The following is an 18,526-nucleotide window of genomic DNA, read 5'->3' as shown; positions in this document are numbered from 1 at the left end:
CTTCTTGGATTCATTCTGAGGTGTTCTTTGGATAGGATGAAGACTGCATGTTACAAAAACAAAATAATAGCACAGAAATAAAGGCATTTAGTTTCTTTCAAAGAAGCATGGAGTTTTGAAGTTTTTTATATCTATGAATTTATATTTAACAAGATTTCAGAAAACATTGGTTATTTGCTCCTCCAAGGTGGAAAGGGTAATCTAGATCACTGCCTGGTTCCAGGAATCTTTTAAAGGGTTCTTTACTATGGGACGAAAGTAATAATTTTGCCATTAGAGCTTCTAATTAAAACATAATGCCCACAATCACTGGCAAAAATTTAAAAAAAATACAACTGCTTGGCAGTCTGCGCTCTCTGAGTGAGTCTAGTATTGTTGCTGAATTCATGTTGACTAAATAATCAAAGAAATTGTAAAACTTTATGTTAGAATTCAGTATGCAAACGTCATTTGAAGTTTTCTAAAATGCCATAAAAACTTGCTGTAAAGACTAATCTGTAATTTGTCAGTTCATGTGTTTTAACAATGTGCACAGAAATGATTTTCAGTATTTTCACTGACCAACTTCATTGTATTTAGAAATTCAAATCAAACTACAATTATTTTTATTTTCTTAAGAAGATGATGCAATCACCTCGGAGTAATGGACCCTTTCCATCCATGCTTTTTGGTAATTCATGCAGTTCACTTTTGGCTCTACCAGACATCAGACTTAGCATGTGATGATGTTGCACAGAAACCCATCCAACAAGATAGATGTTGATGCTCGATAGAAACAATATAAACGCATGCATAGCCAGTTGAAAATTGAAAAAAAATTTAAGGTTTAACTCAAAGAAGGAATTTTGCTTTTTTTTTTAGAACAAATATAAAACATATAAATACCAACAGTTCATGAAGACAAGTTAAATGTATAGAAAAATGTACACAAATGCCTACAGAGAGAGTTCTGAACAAAACAACTAAAGCTAACTTCTATGTTTGATACATACTTCTTGGTTCACTCATGGTAACCGACTCGATGAAGTTCTGTGGGGTCATGTACAGTTGTCCATCATACTCCACAGAGCTGAAAATGCGAAAACGGTACTCATGGGAAGACATGTACACATCTCCATCCTCAAAGTCATACGGACGTGCCTGTAGACAAGAATCCAAAACAGGCCATCATTCAGAATGTAATTGCTAGCAGTTGTTTAGATAAGTGTTAGTTTGAAATGAAAATGAATTAAAATATACTTTATTTATCCAAGAAGGAACTTGTAAATTAAAATAATATTGCACAATTGATCTTGACAATATCAACTTCAGTTCACTAAAAACCTGTATAACAGAATATGACTGAGTGTAAAAATATCTTTGTATTGATCCATAATTTGACATTCAGAAAACAAAACCACATAAAGTAGTAAGAAATTAATTTTACACAGTGATCATATTTTGAGTGTGAGCTTCCTATGCCAACAGCCGTACTGCATCTCATAAGAACTGCAGAATCCAAGCCACATGCACCTCCTCACTGCTTTTGAACTTTTATAATGAGGATATCCATCTATTCTTGGCACCAACTCTCCCCATTTAGCTCTCTGAGATTATAAATAGAGTCAACACCCCTGGTGCAGTGAAACAGGAGAACAGTGCCACACATGAGCACAGACACACACCAACACAACTTTCTACTTGATTAGCCTCTTTTTCTTACTCGCTTTCTCAATGAGGAGCCAGGGCTTCAACTTGATTAGCTGCAGTGTAGAAGAGCTGCTGTGCCAATGGATTGGGCTGCATGAAGCTGATTAATTAGCAGAGAAGTTTCCAAATTTAAACCCGTTTGGCTGCAGGCCCCAGCACTCAGAGGTTACTGCTCAGCTCAGCGAACATGCTAATGAGCATGCAAGTTCATTCATAAAGCTTTGATGCTGGCTTTACCGAGGGAGCTCTAGATGGCAAGAATATGAGATGAATGCTTGGCTTCATGGGAATGCACTGTAATCAAGTTTAAGAGCGTTTACACCCATGGGTTTGACTAATGAATCAAGTTTGTAAAGTTCTGCAAAAACCACAAGGTTCACATTCTAATGCTGAACAACATGCTGCAAAAAGTATCTAATCATGCATGAAGAAAGAGTACTTCAAGGACTGTGAGTACCAAGCAGAGTCTGTATTACGCTGTGTTCATGTATAGTTGCCTGCGCAGACCAACTGTCAGGGTCCTGACGAAGATTATTAATAGCTCAATGAATGGGTCACCGTCCCATCCTGCCTGAAAGCAGCCACCGTCATACCTGTCCCCAAAAAACCCACAATAAGCAGCCTGAATGACTACAGACCAGTAGCACCAACCTCTGTAGTCATGAGGTGCTTTGTTTTACTAAACAAGCTAGTTTTACACCACCTCACTTCCCACCTACCCGAGAGCTTTGACCAACACCAATTTGCCTACAAGGCAAATAGGTCAACAGCTGACACTGCTGTTATTGTGCTCACACTGCTGTGAGCCACACAGAGGGAAGAGGAAACTATATCAGGATGCTTTTTGTGGACTTTAGTTCAGCATTTAACACCATCCTGCTGAACATCCTTATCAAGAAGATGACTGACCTGGACTTCCCACCGATTACCGGTGCCTGGATTAACAGCTTCGTGACAGACCGTCCACAGACAGTGAGGGTGGGGCCTCACACATCCTCCATTCATACGCTCAGCACAGGTTTCCCTAAGGCATGTGTGCTGAGTCCCTTCCGGTTCACACTGTACACTCATGACTGCACCGACTTCCACGACTCAAACATCATCATCAATTTCCAAAACTACTACAGTGGTGGGTCTCATTTCCAGTGGCAATAAGACGGCGTACAGGGAGGAAGTCCAGAGACTGGTCACGTGGTGTTCAGTGAACAACCTCTTGCCATACAACAACAAAATGAAGGACATAATGATGGACTGAAGGAAGAGGAGAGCAGACAACGCCACACTGCAGATTAACGATGTCGGCGTGGACAGGGTCCCCTCTTTCAGGTTTCTGGGTGTTCATGTTGCTGACAACCTGACATGGCACATCAACACAGCAGCAGTGGTCAGCAAAGCTCAGCAGAGACTACAATTCCTGAGAATGTTAAGGAAGCGTCACCTGGAGGCAAATCTGCTGAGAACTTTCTACCGTTCCACAGTAGAGAGTGTGCTAACCTACTGCATTACAGTGTGATATGCTGGCTGCACTGGAAAGGACAAAAAAAAGCACTGCAGGGGGTCATAAAAGCAGCAATCAGCCCCCTGCCCTCCCAGGAAGAGATTGCAGACACTCAAGGGCTATAAAGGGGAAAAGTGGCTCCTCCAGGATCCATCACACCCGATCATAGCCTCTTTAACCTGCTGCCCTTTCACTGACGGAATAAGGTTCTGAGGCAATGCACAGACTCAGAAAAACTTTTATCCCTGGGCTATCAGGCTCCTAAGCAAAAAATGACTACAACAGTATATAAACAATAAGTGCAATATGGGAATGATGAGTGGGTGAACAACTGTTTTAGTATATTTTTAGTATTTTTTAGTATCTTGTTAGCATGATGTAATTTTATTTATATGTTGACTAACTTGTTGCTCTATAGATGAGGGAATTCTGAACCAATCCCGTTTTAACATTATGTGCAAAGACAACAAAGTAAATTTTTATTCTCTTCTTATTCTTGCCATGTAGCCACACCAAAACTGCATTCCTTTGCCTGGTTCTGTCTGCAGAGCAGATGCTCCAGGTGCTTTCCCTGCAGGTAACCTTTTGTTTATCCTTTCACATCTGCAGCTTTTCATCTGCTTTCCTTAGTTTTCTCCATTTAAATGTCTCTATAGATTTCAACCTCTACTTTCAACTTTAGTTATTTAATTTAAGTTAGATGTTTAATCAGAAGTGTCAGAAATTGCTGACTGTTTCTCAGTTAATTTTCCTGATTGCTGGCCACCATACACTTTCTGAAATTTAATAAGAGTTTTCCCAGTTACCTCTTTACAACTAGGTGCAGATGCTGGGCTGGTAATAGAGCCACTTCAGAAATGTTTAAACTTCAGGTATTTCCAAAAATTCTACATTCTTTTCCACAGTCAGAGAGCTACCACAGATGTTTAACTACAGCTGTGTTCTTTATCTTTACAAGCAAGTTTCTTCCTATTTCTTCCAGCCTAATTATTCTATATCTATACAAAGTAATAGATGGCTGTGTTTTCCTTTCCCCTTTGGAAATATCTTGTTACAGAGCTGACTCATGTCTATACCCCCAGCCCCACCCCCAACCAGTCAAAGACATGAACAGTTTTACTTATTAAGTACTTGTAAAACAGCTACAGTTAACCAATGCATTGTATATTAAATACAGCACAGACAAATAAGGCAGCATAGTTGTTACTAAAAGACAAAAACAGAATTAACAAATAAAATAGATTTTAAAAATTCACCAACTCACGGTGCTTACCCATTAAGTGCCTTATTTACCAACAATAGGACCTCTAAACCACTTCTTTAATATAGGGAGACCCGTCAAAGGTATTCAAGGAAATGTGGTCTCACATGCTTGTTCAAGTTAAAAAACAAGACCTGGGTAACATCTTCATAAACTGTTTTACAATAGGCCAGTCGTGATGTTTAAAGACACACTACGTAACTCTCTGACCTCAAAACTCATTTCTGACTTGTTTGATGGCACAGTAACATTTATTATACTCATTTCTGGAGCCGTTGCTGCCCCACAGCGTCCAGAGCCTGATAAACCGCACTTCACAACTCTTGCTTCTGGGATGCCACATAACGTTTCAGCTGAGTTTTGCTTTACACACTGTATCACACATCCGCAGCCAGATATAAACACAGGCTGATTAGGAAAAGAAATGCAAGAAGACATGATTGAAGGAAGACAGTAAACAAATGATCGAAAGGAACAGAGCAAGAAATAAGACAAGGGTCGATATTTCTTTCAATCATTATGAAGTGCTTCGAGAGAGTGATGCTGACTCACATTCAGAGCTGCCTACTGGTCACACTGGACCCCCTGCAGTACGCCTACCGGCCCAACAGGTCCACCTCAGATGCCATTGCCGCTGCACTGCACATCTCCCTCTCACACCTGCAGAATAAAGACTCCTACATCAGGATGCTCTTTATTGACTACAGCTCTGCATTCAATACGGTCATCCCTCACAAGCTCACCCACAAACTGTTCTCCCTCAGACTACGTCCCATCCTCTGTGACTGGCTTCTGGACTTTCTGACTGGCAGGCCTCAGTCTGTCATGATAGGGAACAGAACCTCAGCCAGTATCATCACAAACGTTGGCACACCACAGGGGTGTGTTCTCAGTCCCATCCTCTACACCCTGTTCTCTCACGACTATGCAGCCTCCCACAAGGACAACATCATCCTGAAGTTTGCAGACAACACCGCTGTGATAGGACACATCACAGGTGGGGACGAAGCAGCCTACAGGAGGGAGGTGGCCTCTCTGGTGACGTGGTGTGAGGACAACAATCTCACCCTCAACACAGACAAGACCAAGGAGATGATAGTGGACATGAGGAAGGAGAGGAACACTCATCATCCACTGCTTATCCGTGGGCTGGAAGTGGAGAGGGTGAGCAGCTTCAAATATCTGGGGGTCCACATCAGCGAGGACCTCACCTGGACACTTAACACCACACAGCTGGTGATGAAGGCTCAGCAGCGGCTGTACTTCCTGAGGAGGCTGAGGAAGTTCGGCATGTCACCGAAGATCCTCAGCAACTTCTACAGCTGCCTCGTTGAGTCAATCCTGACCAGCTGCATCACCGTGTGGTACGGCAGCTCTACTGTCACGGAGCGCAAACGCCTGCAGAGAGTGGTGAAGACTGCATCTAAGATCACCAGGACTCCCCTTCCCTCTCTGCAGAGCATCTACCAGCGCAGAGTCCTCAGGAGAGCTGCCTCCATCATCAAAGACCCCACCCACCCTCAACATGGACTGTTCACTCTCCTCCCCTCAGGCCGGAGGTACAGGAGTATGAAATGCAGGACTAGCAGACTCAGAAACTCTTTCTTTCCCTCAGCCATCAGACTCCTTAACAGCTAACAGCAGACTGGAGTCTCTAACAACGGACTGTAACATTTACACATACTGACTGTTTACATTATCAATGCACCTTATTATTATTATTCAGTATTTGCACATGTATCATACCGTCTATCTCATGACAGTTCTTTTTTTGCACAATTAATCATTCAATGCTGAATGTTGCACAGTTTATGTAGCACGCTGCACATTATGTACATAGATTACTTTACTTATATTTTACCTACAGTTTATATTTTATGTTTACTCTTTTGCATGCTCTTCTTAAATTAGTCTTTTCTATATACTTTGAATATTTATGGCATTCAGTGTGGACGGCAAAGTAAGAATTTCACTGTACAGGGAAACCTGTTTCCTTACTGTGCAGGTGACAATAAACGCTTTGAATATCAAGCTCACTTTTACTGGCTGGAGTTTTCAGAGTCAAGGTAGGATCCAAGGTGGATGCTGACTTAGAAGTCGTTAGGGGGCACGATACTTAGACAATTTGCTAAAGTTCCATAATGTGTCTTTAAAAACATGCATCACCCCTTCAAAGTAGCTGAATACAAAAAGGATTCGGTCTTGGATAAAAGCCTCAGTTTAAATAATTTTCTACACTTAAGCAGTTGTTTCTTTTATTGAAAATTACCATACAATATCACACACAGGCTTTCTAAATATTACTTGCACAGAAATTCATGGTCATCCAGATCCATATGGAAGGCATTACAGGCTCCACAGGGTTTTTAGATCAGGATGTTTATTATTCACATAAAAAAACCCGAAGAAGTTCATAGCCATCCAAGTTTTTTTTTTTTTTTTTTTTTTTGAGACAAACAGTGAGTTAGGACACTGAACTGCTGAATTTAAAATTAAATTAAATCAGAAAAATATCTTCATTACTATATTATATACTGCTTATACTTCATTACTTATTATAGGGCACTGGAATACTATTGTTTCCTGTTTGTCATTTCTGTACATTTAATAAAAATTGCCAAATGATGTAGCACTGATGTCCAAGACTGATTTCCCTCTGAGACAATGAAGTTAATCATACTGTATAATGGAGAATATTAGCCAAACAATGGATCTCTGGGGTTCTCCACAATATGAAATGGGCTGAAGACCAAACACAATCACCAAGGCTGAAAGAAAAACATCTGTCTTTGTCTTACCTAAACCACCCCAATCCAGAGCCTTGAATCTAAACTGTGTTTAGATCAGTTTTGAGGACTAAAAGCATAAGAATTGTGACATTTCTGGAGTCTGTGGCCACTTTAAGATGTCATGGACATGTTTCAGAAAAGGAATGATTCTATTCCCAGTTATGACATTTTGGCTGTGTTTCAGTCCACACTGTATGCTGATGCAGTTCACCTGTTTAACCTGTTGAAACTGTAAATGGCATCATCATCTTGGTTGTTGCTTAGCAACAATCACAACATGCCAATGCCTTAATAGCAGTGTTGTGTTAGTTACTGAAAAAAGTAACTAGTTACAGTTACTACTTACTTCATTCAAAAAGTAACTCAGCTACTTTGTTGATTACTTACATCAAGAAGTAATGGGTTACTGTTAAAAGTAACTTTTAGTTACTTTTGTAAAAGAACATTCTAAAAAATTTTCCCATTAATATCCTTATAATTTAATTTGGCTACAATGTTGTACGAAATACAAAACAAACACAAAGTAATTTTTCAAAACTAATTTATTTAACTTAGGCCAGCAGATTATTTGAGGAAAAAAAAAGTAATATAACAGCTGCTTAAAAATCAAATCTGTGCTGCATGTTGTGCCTCCATCTTTCTCTTACTCTTAATTATTTTTTAATTTTCAAGATCGGCAGCCGCCAACGGCACAGGCCATCCAGGGCGGCCAGAGCAAAGGGCCCAGGGCCCAAACAGCCCAGAGGCACCAGGTCCCCCCCAGACAACCACCCGGTGTGGGCCAGCACCCACCCCGATGTTCCAGCCGCACCACCCAGTAACCAGGGCACCATCAACCCCTCCCCCCGTCCTTCCACACCCTCACTCTGCTTTGCTTTATAGTCACCAACTTTTGTCAACAGATCTTTATTTGCATTTACTCATTTATCCTTGATAATTTGTACTGCACCAATATGCGTTATTTTTTCTTTAGAAATTGATCAAATATAATTAAAATCTATTAAATAGACTGTGATCCAGAAAAAAACTTGATTGCAATGACTATATTAAGCTTTGAGAACTATTTTGTTTGGTAAGTTCACCACCAGATAGCAGAGTACTAAATTAATTTATTATTAGTCAGAGTCCTGATGTAAACTAAATAATAAACTAAATGAGTTAATTCAACAGATCTTATGTTTTTCTAATACAAAACCAGTGTTTTCAGTGGCACTTAGAAATCAACAGTTTGTTTTAGAAATGGAATAACACATGTCTTCAGGGGTGGTAATAATGATCACACACTTGACATCATTTGGTTTAGCTATTAGTTTATCCATCAGTCTTTCTCTGGCTTCCCAGGTGTGGCTCAAATGTGTGCACAATCTGAAGAATTCTATGCAAAGGCATTCGTATGTGCACTGTCTGAGCAGAAACCTGCATGTAATTTATCATTTTTAAACTGTGGTTATTTAAGTGTTACTTCTAAAAGTAGCATAAATCTACCTAAACAATTTCACATTATATGACTTTCTTATATTTCTACTCTATTTCACATTTTGCAGGCAGTAAACAGTAATTGCATTTCCACTCTGTGTACTTAACAACTTCAATGAGAATTTTTCTAATTTGAATTGGTGATATTTCTTAACTAATAAATAATTCTCTAATATTAACAATTCAGTAACAGGGAACTACAGTTTTGTAACTGGTTTTCATCTTTTAATAAACATAATGCATATATGTGAATGGTTTAATGATTACACTAATATTATTATTGTCATTTTTTGTGATACTCATGTTGCACGATAATACTTTTGGAGCATCATTATATTGATTCTGGTGTATCTTTACTAACCCGCAATGCATGAGTTTTATTTGTGGCATAATATAGCGGACATATCTTTGCAGCTGTGTAGTTTAAGCTGTCCCTGCACACAACTGCCCGTGTGACAACATATTCAGCGTGTGGCAATTTCAGCACCAGCAAAAGCGGAGAGCGCCATCTCTGCATCTGCGCGCGCATGTCGTCCTGCAGCCAAACAGTGAGCAAACTGTTTCCACTGGGCGTGAGGGAAATAAGTGACAGCAGTTTAGCCGAGAGAGAGAGAGAGGAAAAATTGAAGGAAAAGGAAGCGACAGCACGACTATAGAACAGACGTTGGCTCATTTATATGGGTCTAATCTTGGTGGAGAAACATGAAAATACTCAACGCTGTGTGCCTTTTCCCTCCTTCACCGACAAGTCGTTTTGATTCCAAAGGCCCCTATGTCAACAAAAAACATTCTGAAACAGCGACCCACCACCTTGCTACGTGTCACTAAAGCCAAACAGCTTTTATTCCTTGCCACTCACTCTCTCTTTGGCCGCGACGGTCGGGATGGACGGCAGCAACCCGTTGATGCTGTCCCTCCTAATCCTCTTCCTGCCTGTGCCGCTCGTCATATCTTTGTAGAAGTAAAGTGCCATGGCGCCTCCCGCTGCAACGCACATCCCGACTGCCAGGCATCTCCGTGTCCTGGCTACATTAGCCGTTTGACCAACGATTAGCTCGCTTCTTGTCCCCGACCACAGGTTTAGCCTGCCGGCCAGTGCTGCCACTCTACGGAAAGCTGCCATTGTTGCAGTTGGTGCTGCTGCTGTGCTGCTGTGATTGTAAGTTTCAGGGCAGCTCAAAAACTATCGCGTTTCATAGGTTTCATCGCGAGATGTGCGGACAGTGTTGCTGGCGAAGCTACAAAGCAAAGCTCACAGGGAAGGATGATGTTTAAGTGAGTGAAAGTGAGTCATTTATCTGATTCAGTTAGGAGTTTAGTGTAAACATGTAAGGGCAGAACTGGTACATACGTTTGTTTGGATAAGATTTTGACTTTGACTAATAGCCACGGGATTAAACGCATAACATAACCAAAATACACAGAAATAGAAGCCTAGTTTGAAACTAATACCAGAAACACATAAAAGTTTCGTCTACAGTCAATTTAAAAAAAAAAAAGGGATCCACATTTAATTGGAAACAGGTCAGTAAATGGATGTAGAAAGGAGTTTAACCATTCTGTGAAAGACAGTGGGCAACCAGATAAACACGTTAAGAATAATATGAACTGATGCAAAAATTAAAGAACTTTGTCATTTCTTAGATAAACTTAATATTATTAATATCACTAAAACAATAAAGGCTGATGACTGATTGGTAAGTATGTCCCTGTCTTGACTGTTATGAAATAATATCTTTTTAATGGGGGAAAAAACGGGGGGCAGCTTTAAGAACAAATAAAAATTTCTAAGTGTGTGATCGCCATGTTTGTACTATTATCCAAATATTACATGAGTTTAACGTTGCTGTTGTCAGTTTATATCTATATTTTATTTATTTTATTTATTATTTATGTTGGAAACTATGCTTAGGCCACTATCACAGTCTTCTAAAAGTATGTTATTACTGTTGCTGTGTTTTTATTTATAGTTGCTAAGTTTGTTTTATTTTATTTATTTTTTTTGTTGTAAACTGATCTGCAGGAGTAGTAGTGAGGCTGGCACATATTCTATTGGAGCAAGAAGCACATTGTCTTTCTTCACTAAGGTTCTTAAGTAGCTTTATTGGAGTTGTGGAGGATGTATTTCTCCATAAGTTCTAATGACACTGATTTTTAGCCACTCTTTCATGGAGGCCATTTCTGATGAGGCTTCAGTGAACAATAGATAAATCAACTGATTATTAAAGACATTACATTCAAATGCTGTTGTAGATATTTTTTAACAGTCAGTCTTCTTTATACTCCACTTCTCTAGTTTCCTTAAATTATTCAAGGGTTCACTGCACACTGCTGACATATGCAAAAAGTTTGGCAAATAGTGTTTCTGGGAATCACATTGATGATGCCAATATGGAAACTGACAGCTGCAACTCTGAAATCAGTTAAGTAATGGGCAATTGTATAAAGTTACTTTCTGACTGTGTACTTTTAAAAACATACAATAAAAAGTCAGAGAAAAGAGCAAAGCAACTTAATGTTATCTTCAGTATCTTAAAAAAGTGGTTATGACTAAAGGCTGGAGTTCACATGAAAGACGTCTCAGTTTACATGGCAGAAAACGATGAATGACCAATGAGTTCAACATTTGCCATGTCTTCGCTTTTCATTGAAGGTCAGCATTGGTATCAGATTTCTAGTAGTAAGTGAGGATCAAAGCAGCCAATGGAGAGCAGATATCAAACAAATATCAAAGATGAACTCTTCATTTAAGTCTTCACATGTTGGACTAATGTTAACTTGATGGGGCTTTTCTGGTGACTTTGATGCTGACAGAATAAAGGGGAGAAGTCTGAAGGTTGGTCCTGTCACCTGTTCACACATGAAGCACAGAGGATCACTCTACTGTTTAGATGAAAACAGATCAAACAATGACTATCAAAACCTCTTGGTTAAATTAAGCACTTTAAAAAATTGAGAATGATAAACTCTAACAATAAAATAAACTCTTTATTTGTTCTTTTGTTTTCTGATTTGTGCATAATCCAAAATAGGATAGTATCACAGTTTTTTATGAAAACAAAATTTTCTGATGGGTAGCTGTAGGTTGTTTTCGTATTTCATATAAAATTAAGCTCATCATGGCTGATATCAAATTATCACAATTTAATCGATATATAGATTGTGCATACACTCATTTGATAATGTTTCTTTTATCAAACTGAGACGGTTACAGGCACATAAAACTTATTAAAATGCAATAACAGTTCCATCTGCTTTTTAAATAACTAAACAAGAGATCATGGAATGAAATTCCTGTTTAAAGGGCCCTCTCAATTCTGCCTATAGGACCCCTGGAGTTCCTCAGACCCTAGTTAGGAGAAAACTTGCATTAATAACCTCTAGGCTACGTTTTCAGTTATTCCATTACCATTGTATTCGATTATAGGCTGTGATTTCTTTGTGTGTGTCTGTGTGCGTGCGTGCATGTGTGGGGGTAGGGGTATAACCCTGAGGGTCCCTTTCTCCTCCTCCTCATCATCATCACCCTCCTCCTCATGCTGTGGTCGCTACATGCCTGACTTCTCTCTGTGGCCACAAACAGAGCAGAAAACATATATATTATAATTTAAAGCAGATCACGTGACCCTGGGAGCTGCTCACTTGTGACTGAGTGTGAGGATGTGGCGTTGAAGACTTCATTGAGGCCAGGTCGATATCCAATACATCTGATCAGCCTGAGGCAATTCCGATCGATCCATGTCTCCTTTAAAAAAGTTCTTTTTGTGAGAGTGTGCATGTTGTCATTAATACTAATGAACCGAGCGAGTGAGGGAGAGGGACTCTTGCCGCGTTACGCCCTTTCTCTCTCGTGCACGAGTAGAGGCATGCATAAAATATATTAATGTGTTTTTGTCATGCTGCAGAAATGGGCATGGGTAAAAAAAAAAAATGATCCATGCTCCTCGACCACACGCACGCGTACACACCTTTGCTCCTGCAACTCATTTATCAACGGGACTCCCAGGAGAGGGGTGTTGCGTGTAAGGGAAGCTGCGTGGGCGCGTGTGGTTACGTCTATGAGAGTGTTTTTATAGCTGCCGAAATCAATGGCATATAGGAGTCCCTGCACCAGGTTTTCATAAAATAAATAAATAGAAGAAAATAATCATGAGCTGCTTTCCGTTTAGTAAGACAATGAAACGAACATTCTAAACGTTGCAAATGCCAAGTTAGTTTGCTGCTATTTATTTTTCTTGTGGCTAAGTGACCCATGTCTGTAGGCTACTGCATGTTGCGTAAATATGGATAAAGTTTTAAGAAATAGCCAAAATATGCCTTTTCATGCAGTTTATGTCTCCTCCCGAAGTTCTTCAGTGTCAGGTGTCGGGGTATTTTCTAAGTTTGCAGTTCAAACAGGTGTACTCTGGTTGTTTTTGCCTGATCGCCTTACAAGATCCCTGCGCTTTGAAGATTGAGTGTCTTTGATTCGCCTTTTAAAACCACAATTAAGGATATATGGGCTCCTGCGCCGTTCAAAGCATCATGAAAAGATCAATGAGGGGATTGACAGTCAAGTGATGTCGTTTGCACAGGTGTGTGTGGGTGAATGTGTACGATTGTGTGTGCAGACCAGAGCCAGTGTGTGTCTGTGCGGGCGCTGTAAACGTGCGGCAGAGTCACACAAAACGGGAGCAATAAATCAACAGCCGGGTGCGAAAATTACGCAAATGGGGGTTTTCCTCTGTTTCTGGCTGCACCTGAGTCACTTCGACATCGAGCCGCGGGGTTGTAAAGCGTTTAGGATAGTGGCGATGTCACTTTCATGCTGTTTGACACAGCCTTTACACTTTCTTTTCTCTACCGAGTCTGTTTATAGCGCACACAAGTTGTAGCACTCCCCCCTGCGAACCTCAAACGAGCACACAGATCATTCATATGCACCGCTTAAGTGCCCACAAGCACTGCGAATCTGTCCATTTCAGCATCAGAAAAGTCGTGTTGCTGGAGGGGATTTCAGCTACGGGAAAATAAGCCTGTCAGTCTAATTTTTATTAGTTTTAATTTCCTCTCAGAGTCCCTGTGCTGTCAGCGCTGAAACTGAACATCAAAGGTGAGACAGCAGAGCAACGAGCGGAGGGATGGAGGAGAGCAGAAATTTGCCATGAAGGAGGAGACTGGGGCGCATTTAAAAGGCAACTCATGGTGAACATGAGGCAATACATTATATAGTTGTGGAACGAGGCGCACTTGTATCAGCGAGCTTTACACTGCAGTTGCTGCAGGGAAACGGAGAGTACAGCAAAAAATAGATAAAAAAATAAGCCGAAGTGAATTCAGCAGGAGACAGCGAGAGGAAACCCTGACCAGAGCAAAAGGGGAGTATCCCGTGAGGAGGAGAGAGAAGGATAAATAGCAGAGGGGAAGAGAGGAAGGGAGACGGAGTGCTGCAACCGGCGACACAGCTCCCATATATATTAAAACAAAAACACAAGAATTTAATCGCAATTAGATGGCAATCTAATAAACGGTGCGCCAAAACACGCACTCACTGGGGATATTCTCTGCTCGCACATTTAACTTTTCTTTTCCATCGCTTCACGGGCTCACCCTCGTTCGCTCGCTTAGGCTATACAGAGGCTCTTTGCTCATCTCTTGGACCTCGACCTGGATCTCCTGCTGCAAGCAGGATCGGGTGTTTTTACTGTGATGGGGCCAGCGGCCGAGGTTGGGAGCTTCACCAACGGATTTTTGGACAGCTTTGGGGCTGCGGGTGCCGCTCCGGCTCCCGTCGGCTCTCATTTTGTTCTTACCCCAGCCGGAGCTGTGGACTACAACTCTGTAACCGGTCTGATGATGGGAGGACAGGGGCAAGAGCGGGAGCACCTGGTGTCCGCGGAGAGGCTGTCCCGAAGCCTGGCGGATCTCAGCCACTTAAAAGGGATTCTGAGGCGGAGGCAGCTGTACTGCAGGACTGGCTTCCACCTGGAGATCCACCCCGACGGCATGGTGCAGGGCACCAGGAAAGACCACAGCAGATTCGGTACAGACCCATTCACAGTTAGGGTATTTTCAGTGGTATGGTGTTGTTGCCGTTTAACCAACTAGTAGTAGAAGTATCCTGGAGGCTTTACATTCATAGATCTAAAAATCAGATCAATTTATCTGTGATCTAGTAGTATTAAACAAAAACATGAATAATAGTGATAATAAAAGAAAAATAGAAGGTCAATAGATTTTAAATCACAAAAAGGACAATCGCTCTCATCCCTATGACCATCGTAGCTTGTAAAGCCATGATCTTTTGATTAGGCTACTTGCAAAAAAAAAAAAAAAAAAAAAAAAAGAAAAGAAAAGAAAAGAAAGGAAAAGAAAATGGCATTTTAAGACAGATTTCTCCAAGTCGGACAACAGTTAGAATGTTTTATGTTTACATATTTCTACTATCTTTTTCTAGGTTAGATTACACCAGCTCATCAGAAATACAGCCCCAGTTCGTGACACATCCAAAGTAGACCAGAGATTCTTTACTGCAGCTTTCAGGTTGTTGCATTTTCAGTTCTCAGTTCAGCCCATTTCAGTTTTTGATGTAAGAGCTCCAGTTTTGCATCCCAAGAGTCACACCTGGTCCCTATACAGTGTAGAGTGGTACTTTGCGGTTATTGAATGCAAAGATGAAATTTGATGTGTTTGTATAAATGATCTGAAAAGACTAATTTCATATTATATATAATAATTATATTGACTTAAATATTTTTGTGTTCAAATGTGAATGTGATTAATGTGTGTGCAGGTATTCTGGAGTTCATCAGTCTTGCTGTGGGACTTGTCAGCATCAGAGGGGTGGACAGTGGCCTTTACCTCGCCATGAACAGCAAGGGAGAGCTGTACGGATCAGTAAGGATACCCTTATGAACATACATTTAACATACACATTTTCACATAAATTTCATGTTGTATAGGTACTTTTTGTGACCAGTATGGATGCTTATAGCCAGTAGGGGGCACTTTTTGCACCATAAACCTCATATTTCTTTGTCTGCTTGTCTTTCTGTTTTGCAGGAAAAGCTGTCAGCAGAGTGTGTTTTCAGGGAGCAATTTGAGGAAAACTGGTACAACACCTACTCTTCAAACATCTACCGACATGGTGAAAAAGGGGCGTTCTACTTTGTTGCATTGAACAAAGATGGGACATCTCGAGATGGGACGAGGTCAAGACGACATCAGAGGTTCACTCACTTCCTACCGAGGCCCGTAGACCCAGATAGAGTCCCAGACCTGTACAGAGACATACTGGGCCAGAGCTGAGACCAAAGGAGTCCCTTGACCATATCAAAAAGCTGGTCTGAGCTAAAAGGCGAATCAAGGGCACCTAATATCATCCACCTTCTTAAGGGAGATACAGGATCTTTTTGATCTGGACAAAACAGGATTGTCGAAATTGCACCAAGTCAGCACTCCACCCTGCTGGAATGGAGGAAGGAGTGAAAAAGTAAACAGGTCTTGGAGTTTTAACAGTACCAAGAATCTTTTTGTGGAAGATGTAGAGACCCATCAGAGAAACGGAAACTTTGGGCTTTGAATATTGCCCTTTTGGTGGCCTATGCAAAGGCCTCTGTGGCCAAATGGATGATTTCTGGATTTCTTTTGTTTTAACAAATGAACCCCAAATACGTGCTGGTCCAGACTGCATGTTCAAATGGAAACATATGAGGATTAGATGAGATTAACCCCTGGCTGCTAGTAGCTTTTTACTGCTGTGGCTGATGAGTCTTGTCAGTTACACTACTATCAGTAGGCCTTTTTATTTCACTCAAACATTAATGAGGCTGCTAAGTATACATTTCATTAACTTACACAATCCACTAAAACATGTTGCTGGTACGTAGATAAAGGTAGTTTCATGCACTGGAAAGCAGCCTTGCTTGTTTTGAGAAAGAGCTCTTGGACAAAAATAGATGCTGCTCAGAGATTCTGACTCTTCAGCAAAGTACTCAAGGAAGAAGAGAAGAAGGAGTTTCATAATGACTTCTATTGTAGTCTCCTGTGGTGGAATACTTTGTGTTCTGTTGAAACACTAGAGACTCATTTTGATACCCACTGAAGGAATTCAGCTGCTGTCCAATTGACTGCAGTCGAGCAACGTGCATGGGACCCACAGACACCTTTACAAACATTTTGACAGATTTTATTCTTATTTATGAGTTTTTTTTTCTTTGGCCATACAGTATATTTATTTCATATATTTATTTATTTTGAGAATATATTTTTACAAGTATGAGGTCAAATAAAAAAAAGTATCAAGAACCAGCAATGAAATTGTTTGTGTTTATTAATCTGCTATTTTGTGTTGCTAAAGTTTGTTGAAGGAGGCTTTTTCTTGAGCTTTCCTTGACTTTGTATTCATAGAGGGAACCAGATTACAGCTTTAGGATTCAATCTGTGAAATTAGTCAGCTGGGTTAGTGATGAAACCGATTCTCCTCAACCACACAGCTCTTAATTACTGTTCTGAGTAAATTATTGAGTCACAGTGTTGCAGAACGATGTGTCAAAGATTGTATCTTAAATTTTCTTATAATGCAACCTGAATTAACCTTGCTTCACACCCAAGCCAGTAGTATCACTTGGGTACTTTTTCATCAGACTCAACAAGTCTTCTTCAACAGAACCAGTTTTTAATTGTGTACTATACATATATATATACATATATATATATATATATATATATATATATATATATATATATATATATATATATATATATATATATATATATATATATATATATATATATAGGGATAGTTTGCTATCCACGTTGTGTTTTTGAAAAACTTGGATGCCATCAGAAACCCTGGTCACTGATAGAGAAGCCCAATAATGTGACAGAAGACATGATAGCTATATCTGCCCTTATATAAAATACAATAAAGGCAAAAAACTTTTAATGACAACATAAACACATGCAGCTCACATCTCGTTATGTGATGATATGGTTTTAAAAGATCTTGCTACATGACAATGTACATGTTTGACATTGCTGATTTGACCACAAGCACTCATGAAGAAGTAATTGAGGTGGTTGTAGGCATTCATCCACCAACTCCCATATTGGAGATCCCAGTTTGACAACCATTGTAGGCAAATTTTTCACAGTCCTTTAATTTTTTTTAACCACATTCTCACAAGGAAATGGTTTGGGTTTGGAATTAAAATTTCATAGTTAAGATTAGAAAAATGTACATTTTGAAGGCTTACTCATTTTTCAATTCAATGGTTCCCTTCAATTCAGATGGATGATGCCAAGCAAATAACAACACACTAAGAATACATTGTCACCTTTGAATTGTGATGTTACATGGAGCTAAATACATCTGTTGTATATTTTCGGGTTTCTCAAAATAGATGGAGAGTAGTATATGTAATGGCAAAGGAGAAGAAAAATTACACTAAATAATTTGTGAGAAGAGCTTAATTTCCACTGACTTTAGTCAATGTGTCATGTCTTAGTTTGATACTATCTGGGACTGATGAGGCAAGATGTCACTGCAGCACATGTGGCAAAGAGCATGGTGAGCCGAGAGCAAACAACTTCATTGCCTGGGCTCACAGCTAGCAGAATACCAGCCTAAAAAGGATTAGGCATTTGCAATTAAACCCACCTGAAAACTGTTCTTGGCGAACAGTTTTCGTTTCTAGTGACTGGGGGATTGTAATGTCCTCTTCTTTATCTTGACTGTAGTAAAGCAGTTATAGAAACATTTTCCTTAATTCCAGGGCTTTCCATTGTATTATGATTGCTGAAGAAAATTACAGACCTAATTCATTAAGAGGC

The 18,526-nt window shown here is 40.0% G+C and overlaps 2 protein-coding genes across 5 annotated transcripts in view; one reads left to right on the top strand and one right to left on the bottom strand.

Annotated features, from left to right (window-relative positions):
* Positions 1-9,923, bottom strand: part of LOC121637857 (calcium uptake protein 3, mitochondrial-like) — a 37,373-nt gene extending 27,450 nt beyond the window's left edge. For 2 of the 4 annotated variants that reach the window (XM_041982187.1, XM_041982188.1), the window contains exons 1-2: positions 9,573-9,919; positions 993-1,140 (exon numbers count right to left, since the gene is read on the bottom strand). In XM_041982187.1, the coding sequence (XP_041838121.1) occupies positions 993-1,140; positions 9,573-9,836 (412 nt within the window). In that variant the 5' untranslated portion in view covers positions 9,837-9,919. Of the gene's footprint in view, positions 1-992; positions 1,141-9,572 lie in introns of all 4 variants that reach the window. The other 2 variants (XM_041982189.1, XM_041982186.1) reach the window with 2 other exon arrangements.
* A 3,873-nt stretch (positions 9,924-13,796) lies between these two features.
* On the top strand, positions 13,797-16,918 carry fgf20a (fibroblast growth factor 20a). The gene is made up of 3 exons (XM_041982241.1): positions 13,797-14,735; positions 15,486-15,589; positions 15,755-16,918. The coding sequence occupies exons 1-3, from the start codon at positions 14,402-14,404 to the stop codon at positions 15,998-16,000; spliced, it is 684 nt and encodes a 227-aa protein (XP_041838175.1). The 5' UTR covers positions 13,797-14,401; the 3' UTR covers positions 16,001-16,918.
* Positions 16,919-18,526: the final 1,608 nt, after the last annotated feature.

Source organism: Melanotaenia boesemani, chromosome 4 (assembly GCF_017639745.1).
Source record: "Melanotaenia boesemani isolate fMelBoe1 chromosome 4, fMelBoe1.pri, whole genome shotgun sequence".
NCBI classification, from domain to species: domain Eukaryota; kingdom Metazoa; phylum Chordata; class Actinopteri; order Atheriniformes; family Melanotaeniidae; genus Melanotaenia; species Melanotaenia boesemani.
Note: the sequence above shows the minus strand (reverse complement) of the source record. Positions and strands in the feature narration are given on the sequence as shown.

Excerpts from the sequence above, each read along its gene's own strand:
- fgf20a (XM_041982241.1), top strand. The coding sequence starts at position 14,402 with ATGGGGCCAGCGGCCGAGGTTGGGAGCTTCACCAACGGATTTTTGGAC. Across the intron at positions 14,736-15,485 it reads GAAAGACCACAGCAGATTCG|GTATTCTGGAGTTCATCAGT; the intron begins GTACAGACCCAT and ends ATGTGTGTGCAG. Across the intron at positions 15,590-15,754 it reads AGGGAGAGCTGTACGGATCA|GAAAAGCTGTCAGCAGAGTG; the intron begins GTAAGGATACCC and ends TCTGTTTTGCAG.